We start from the raw sequence: 7,396 nt of genomic DNA, 5'->3' as shown, positions 1-7,396 counted from the left end.
AAGGTTGGCTTTAAATAAAATACGACTGGAAGGTGGTCAAGTAAGCATAGGAACGTAGCGTCATGACTCCGATTTCAGAGTATCAAATTCTAGACTTAGTTCGTCGAACCACTTGAACTGGATTAGAACGCCAAATCAATAGACCGAACGGTGGCTGCAGATCAACTGTAGCACCAGTTTTCTTAGATACTTGACTGGGGCTACAACTGATCTGCAGTATTAGCCTGAATAATCCTGGCCGCGTGCTACCGTTTGCCAGTTCGACAACTATATTAGCTCTTATCCACACCATCCAGTTCAGTCCAGTGGATAGTTCAGTCAAGTATCTAAACCAAAGTTTTAAATGGACAAATAAGATTTAAGTCTTTGGCTTTGCAAGATAGTGACTTAAAAATGTTAGATGACTTCTTAGAAATCTACCATTTGTGTATCAAAATGTCAGTACTGAATTGTCAGTAATGATGAAATAAAGTATTACAGCTAACGCATTATAAGAAAATTGATGTTCAAGTCATTAGAATATTGAAATCAAAAAGAAATACTTGACTAAGTATTTTTCAGATCAGTGAAACCGTTCAGTATGTAATCCTAAGACGGCTACTGCAGTTCCTATACTAGAATCTTCTTCTAATCGTGACACAAGAGCATATTACTGACGAAATCTGTTCTTAGAAACAATTCCTACACTACAAATCAGTAGAACATGCAATCAGATTTGTCTCTATTCACAGATCTATGTACTGGTAGCCTTTAGAGGGTCTTATTCCTAGTTTTGCAGGTCAGTAAACCTTTATTACTAAATGGCGGCCATTTTTAATAATCAATATCGACTTTTAAACAGATTTCTACAGATTTCAGACAGATATCTGACACAAAACCTACTTGAAGAAAAGAAACTTGAAAATTAAAAAAAGTGGTAACTTCAGAAGTCTATATCTCCGGTTCTACAACACCTAGAGCGGTCATCGACCTATCGTTGGAAAGGTCTCAATGTCCTCTACAACATACTAAAAAATCATGATAATCGGACGAATAGTATAAAAAATATAATAGTTTGAAAAGTGTGAAAATTACGGTCCTAGTATAAAAATATGACCTTCCATGACCTCTAGCGGCCAAACCGGTAACTGCCCCGGGCTGGGACCACCTGGTCTTTCTTTCTAGTGCCTCAAAGAAGATTTCCTGAGATTTTGAGCGAAATCTAACAGGGGTACATTCGCCGAACAAATGCTGCGGTGTCCTTTACGAATTTTCATGAAATTTTTTTTTTCTCTGTCTAGGACTCAAGTAATATCTAATGAGGACTCACATGCCTTATTAGGACTCAAAAATACGTTACATTGTTTGAGTGCTCTTGAGGTAAAACTCGCGATTGCTTTATTAGGTATTTTGTGGTCAAGATTAAGGGAAAATTTCGACCACATTATGTAGGTAAAAATTGTGTGCACATTAGGTAAAAGTTTTATCCAAATAAGGTATTTTTGAGTCTCAATAAGGCATTTGAGTCTGAATTATGCATTCTTTGCGTATCAATAAGACAAATTATAGACGGAAATTAAGTTTTTTTTTTAATTTCTGGGACTCAAAAATTTCTTATGTGGACTCAAAATATGTCTAAATAGGACTCAGACTATGAACTACGGTTTTGTCTTTTTCGGACCTCAAATTTATGTAATACAGACGCCAAATAAAATAGACAAAAACTTTAATGAGAAAAAATCGTCAAAATAATTAGTCTTTAAAGGGATAAAGTAAAACATTTTTGTTGGTATAGGATAAATCCTTCCGATTGCGTCAGCCAAGGGACGGTAGGTCAACTCAAACGCATCCTTTCAATTTTAGCGCCAAAGCTTTCGACGCTTCTGTGCGTCTTCCTCAGTGGCTGGAATTTTTATCAACATTTCTTATAAATTTTCTTTTTAATTACAATATTTTATTTTTTTCAATTTTTCAAAATTTAAGGAAATTCAAATTAAAGTAAAACATGCAAGTGGTCTGAATTAGGCCATACTCTCCTATAAATAGATTAACCACACATTAGGTAACATGGATGAGTTTGTCTCATTTAGTTTCACCATTTTGCTCTGACCACGAGATGTTTTGAGAAAATTAAACATGATGTATTACAAAGATTGATCTACGCCCTCTCCGCCCATATGGTCATGCCGAGAGAATTTGTCCACTCAACTCACCTCCTCTGAAATGCGCAAATCTTTATTCGGGGGGTGATGGTGGTGGTTTGATATAGAAAAAAAAAGAAATCTAGAAAACCACCAACATCGTTCAAGGATTATGAATTATGCGCAGTCATAGGGATTACATACAGGGATGGTGTATGGATGTCATTTCTCCGATGAGGTATGAGGTTAATCTCATGAACGTCTTAAATACGTTGGAATTGTAATAATTCTACCAACTAGGGCGCTAGATGAAGCATCCAATATGTTTTCAAGTTCTTTTTCTATCTCTTCCTTCTTCAATACATTCTCCCCGAAATTCCAACTGACGCCATCAGTCTTCATTAAGTGAACAAAATGGGAGATTATATTGAACACATTTATGGACACTCTCTGTGACACTATCTTCACAACATAGAGCTTCCGATATTGCGCTGTTTTCAATACACCTCTTGGGGGCACCCATCATACTTTTCCCAGGAAAATTAAAAGCACTATAAGTATTCACTGACATAATCCCCTTTGTTTCCAATTGCTTCCACTCTCCATCGTTGTGGGAAACAATTATCACATGTCTATATTCCATACAAAAATTGTATTAAATACCTATGAATCAGTTGGGCTGCTATCAATTAATTGCCAATGTCGAGGTGATATCATTTGGAGGACTCCTAATCAGTTTTCGATAACACTGTACTGCACCGACAACCCTACAGACCTTTCTTTTGTGGCTTTGCCCATTCAACGTTCTCAATTCCTTAGTGCTAGTCTGTCTGTGAATCTGTGAAATGGTGTCCTCTACTTACTTTATAGTTCTTTTCCTTGCAATCACATTCACCAGCAATGGTTGGTATACTGAGAGAGAGTGAAAAAGAAGGAGCAATTCAGAAAGCAAAAAAAATGGTCAAATTATCAAAATTTTCCGCGAATGAATGTGTATCCAAGCGTGGCTTCAATGATATTAATGGAAGAATAACAATATAGGAGTTCTAACTCTTTATCGGTATATACTCTTATCATTTAAAAGCTATTTTTTCGGCAAATATTCAATAGTTTTTTATAGACACATAAAAATGACACTCGATGAACAATTCGCTGTCAAAAAAGCTTTTTTTTGGGGCTTTGGTGTATTTTTTTCACTCACTTTTACTATCTTGAAAGCTATATTTTCGATTACGTTCAAAAGAGCTACATAACTACAAAAATACATACAACCCGTACAACTATTATGCATTATGATTAAAGAAGAAACTCAAACGATCTTGTCTTGATTAATTTAAAAAAGAAAAATACCCGGAAGCTACACAGAAATTGCGCTCTTTCAGGGAGAAACTTTCAAAGAAAAATCACAGTTAATAAAAAATCCAATGCATGACTTGCGATTGATAAAAGGTGATTTACAACAGAGATTCAAAGAATTGCCTCGTATCAAGTAATTCAAAAAGAAATTTTTATAGTGCATTTAAGTAGATGAATGAGTAAAGAAAATGTTCAACAAGTGTCTACGTAGGTATTATCGGGAATTAGTCATGTATTTTTTAAGATTTGGTGAATACCCGTATAATCTTTTCAAAATATTGTTCAAGAACCATTTTCCGGTATAAACATTTTTAATTTATAAAAATATTATTTATGGTCTTTAAATATGCCTAACGATACTTCATTATAACAATTAACTATAATTTTCCAAAAAAAAAAAATTAAAAATTCTGAAGATATCAAGTGATAGACAAAAAATTTTTAAATTGATTATCATCATACTTCTGATAAGAACTTTAGAATTTGCACTTGTCTTATTAAATAAGTCTTATTGTGCAATGTTGTGCTTTTATGAGAAAGCTTTTTTAGGAAATTTTTATCAAGAGAGTAAATAAGAAATCAAAAATTTTATATTTGTGGAAGATTGTTCAAAGTAAATACTTCTTGAGGCATGAAACCACGAAAAACTTAAGTTTAATAGCATTTTTTCGACAATTGCACTTTCCCAAATTTTCATAAAATCTTATTTCAAAATCTTCTGTGAAAATCAATTAGGGAAAAGCTCAATTTTTAAGGTTTACACGCGTTCCATCTCATCCTCAGCGGTCAGATAAAAAGAAAAGAAAATCATGAGAAAAAGGCTGAAGTCTTATACACTTTCCCTAAAAAACCTTAAATATAATTATTTCGTCAATTAAAGGTAATACAGACAGAAATTACATAAAAGTTCTTCCATTAAATACGTGGAATTCAATCTCAATTCTTTTCCTATTCAAACACCTGAGAAAATGTCTTTCATTACAAAATATATATAGGCAAATAATGGTTTTGCTCTTTGACTTGCTCCCAACGTCTCTCAATGTGGAACTACATTAAAGTTACATGGTCATAAAATAATGTATATTATGGTCTCTTCATCTTCCAAGTGTGGTCTCAACAAATCCCACCTGAAACAAGAATAGTTGGTGGTATTCCAGTTCAGAGGGATGCACTGAGACAGCAAGCATCAATTCGGTACAAAAGTTCTGATTCAACTTTTGGCAATGGTCACGTCTGCGGTGGAAATCTCATATCAAACAACACCGTTCTCAGTGCTGCTCACTGTTTTGTTGATGATCTGTGAGTTTTCCCGCCGTTAAACTTTTCAATACACATAGGTAGCACGATGATATATAAAATTCATTTCAATTGTATACTTCTTCCTTCCATAAAATTAATATGGCGCTGTGGCGAAAACTTTCGTTGTACGTATGAAAAACCAGAGGAAGGCGAATTAGTGTTTCAGACATTCGTGTCGTTGGTGGTAATTTACTTCTTACCGAACAAACACAAAATACATTCACTTCCGATGTTGCAAGATTAATTATTCATCCTGGATACAATAGGAATACATATGCAGATGACATTGCCATCTTAATTGTACGTATTGAGAGAAAATCAACGTTATTTTGCCATTTGTTGCAAACTTTCTTTGCGCAAAAAAAAAAAGTTTTTAATAATTTTTTTTGGGATGAATTTAGCTCAAGACAATTGTACCAGCGAGTCACTCAAGCTTCCGTCCCATCACACTCCGTTCAGTTCCCGTGGATAGCAATACAACGTGCGAAATCTCCGGTTGGGGTCATACATCAGAAAATGGTCAGGGATCAAATTCCCTTCTCACGGCCAATGTTTCCATCATTGACTTCAATGTATGCAACAATGCATACGGAAATTCCCTGAGAAGTGGAATGATTTGTGCGGGGCGGATGCAGGGCGGAGTTGATACATGTCAAGTATGGCAGCTAATATATCATTGAATTGATTAACTCTCGCGCTAAAGTCAAACACTAAAAATCCATAAATATCTCAAAATCTCTCTCATTCCCTTCCCCACCCCACAAAAGGGTGATTCAGGTGGGCCACTCGTGTGCAACGGGCTGCTGACTGGCATCACTTCCTTTGGTAACGGATGTGCCAAACCTGGCTTCCCCGGCGTCTACACCGCTGTCCACTCATACCACAGATGGATTATAGCAAATGCAGCCCAACAGTTAAGAATTAATTATCTCTTCCTCTCAATTTGTCTCCTCTTGGGTGCCAGGAACATCGCAAGGGTGCTGTAGCCGTGTCACGACGTTCCCTATAATTGTATCATTTATTAGAGATAATAGAGAATTAAACGAAATCAGTCAATAAATTAAATTACGTGTCCCTTCTAAAAAAAAAAGGAAAATTTCTTTTCGGTCACTGAACAACATCTTCCTTCTGAGAAATCCTTCCCTTCAAGGAAATTTATGAATTTAAGGGAAAAATAAATAATTGGGTCACATATTTTATTATTTCTGGTGTAGCAAATTCTTGAATTATTTAATAAAAAATATATGGGAAAAACCTTTATTGGTTATAATAGAACGTTATGCGTCATATTACGGAAAAAGTTCCTAAAATTGATACTAATTTGGTTAACTTGTTGGAAAATCATTGAAAGACTTTCATTGAAATCCTTGCAAAGTGATGTGTTTTCCTAGGAAAAGCTGTGAAAATTATTATTTTCCCAGTATCAGGTAATTCAAATTTTTAATAGAAACATTAATAAACTTCAAGCATTTTCCGGGAAATAAAACATGATTTTACTCGACTCCTTGCTCAATTTATATAAGTAATTAAATTATTGTCTTTAACTGCATTTAGGGAAATTATATGGTGCGATAAGAACGTACAATTAAAATAAATTATAATACATATATTAGTTTTTATTTCATTTAGGTTAAAACCAATATTTGTTTCAAACGAACTTTTTGATATCCTCAAATCGGATTTTAAATTCGTAGAATCATATTTTCAGTTATTTTTCATTAAAGAAAAATTGTAAAAAATAAATTAAATCAGATTTTATAGTTAGTGTTGCATATTTTTCCAATTACACGTAAAGATTTTTTATCTTTAAAAAATTTTTGGATATTCTGGAATTTTTATTTAAAAAAAAAATATATTAAGTAGGTAGATATATTTTATTTGCGGAAATGAGTTCGATTTTTACCAAGATTGATTTATTTTCACAAAAATCTAATAGGTTCGGTAAAGAGAAGAGTTTAAGAATTTTTTGTGCAAAATTTCAAGAATTCTGGATAAAAATTGACTTTACAAAAATTCAGAAATTTCAGTATAAATCTAGGAAGTAGATTTCAATCAATTACTATTGATTCGTATATCTGTCTTCAACTGTCAATGAATAAAATGATAAAGATCAGTTGAAATGAAATATCAATCCAATACTTGAAATTCTTCAATTCACACCCAATATTTGTGGTTATAAAACGATTTATCATAAAAGTAAATACCTATAAATATCTTGATTTGTCTAGTCACAATAAAATGTGGTTTTTAAACTCATATATCGGAATTAAAATGATGAATCATCCTGAAAACCCCCGAAATCGAATAATTTTATTGATGTTTAAATTTTTAGTGATAAAATAATTTAACTTTGGAGGATTTTGCTGGCCACCGTGGCCAATTCGACATTTTTTTTTTTAAATCGTCACAGAGAAAATCTTTTAAACATATCGTGATTATTTCTACATCTGTGTGTAAGGAAGTTCCATTACTTCAAGATCGTCGAAAGAAAACTTGGAAAAATATTTTCTTTTAAGAGAAAATGAAGGTGATACTTTTGAGCTTAGAAACCTCGATCCTCCAAGTGTTAAACGAAGATAGAGTGAGTCATCTTCGTCGAAGCAATTTCAATTGCCAATCAA

The 7,396-nt window shown here is 33.5% G+C and overlaps 2 protein-coding genes across 2 annotated transcripts in view; one reads left to right on the top strand and one right to left on the bottom strand.

The window, feature by feature from the left end:
* Positions 1–7,396, bottom strand: part of LOC129792167 (alkaline phosphatase-like) — a 531,254-nt gene that overhangs the window by 290,661 nt on the left and 233,197 nt on the right. The gene's annotated exons all lie outside the window — the stretch shown is intronic.
* Positions 2,890–5,840, top strand: LOC129792614 (trypsin-2-like). The gene is made up of 5 exons (XM_055831849.1): positions 2,890–3,023; positions 4,583–4,775; positions 4,919–5,075; positions 5,177–5,431; positions 5,543–5,840. The coding sequence occupies exons 1-5, from the start codon at positions 2,966–2,968 to the stop codon at positions 5,759–5,761; spliced, it is 882 nt and encodes a 293-aa protein (XP_055687824.1). The 5' UTR covers positions 2,890–2,965; the 3' UTR covers positions 5,762–5,840.

This window comes from Lutzomyia longipalpis, chromosome 1, assembly GCF_024334085.1.
Source record: "Lutzomyia longipalpis isolate SR_M1_2022 chromosome 1, ASM2433408v1".
Classification (NCBI taxonomy): Eukaryota; Metazoa; Arthropoda; class Insecta; order Diptera; family Psychodidae; genus Lutzomyia; species Lutzomyia longipalpis.
The sequence above is the reverse complement of the archived record's forward strand: the minus strand, read 5'-3'. Positions and strand labels throughout refer to the sequence as shown.

What these genes read in the sequence shown, in the direction of transcription:
- LOC129792614 (XM_055831849.1), top strand. Translation starts at nt 2,966, where the DNA reads ATGGTGTCCTCTACTTACTTTATAGTTCTTTTCCTTGCAATCACATTC. An exon ending in CACTGTTTTGTTGATGATCT is followed by an intron (nt 4,776 to 4,918) that starts GTGAGTTTTCCC and finishes ATGAAAAACCAG; the next exon opens with AGGAAGGCGAATTAGTGTTT. An exon ending in ATGACATTGCCATCTTAATT is followed by an intron (nt 5,076 to 5,176) that starts GTACGTATTGAG and finishes GGATGAATTTAG; the next exon opens with CTCAAGACAATTGTACCAGC.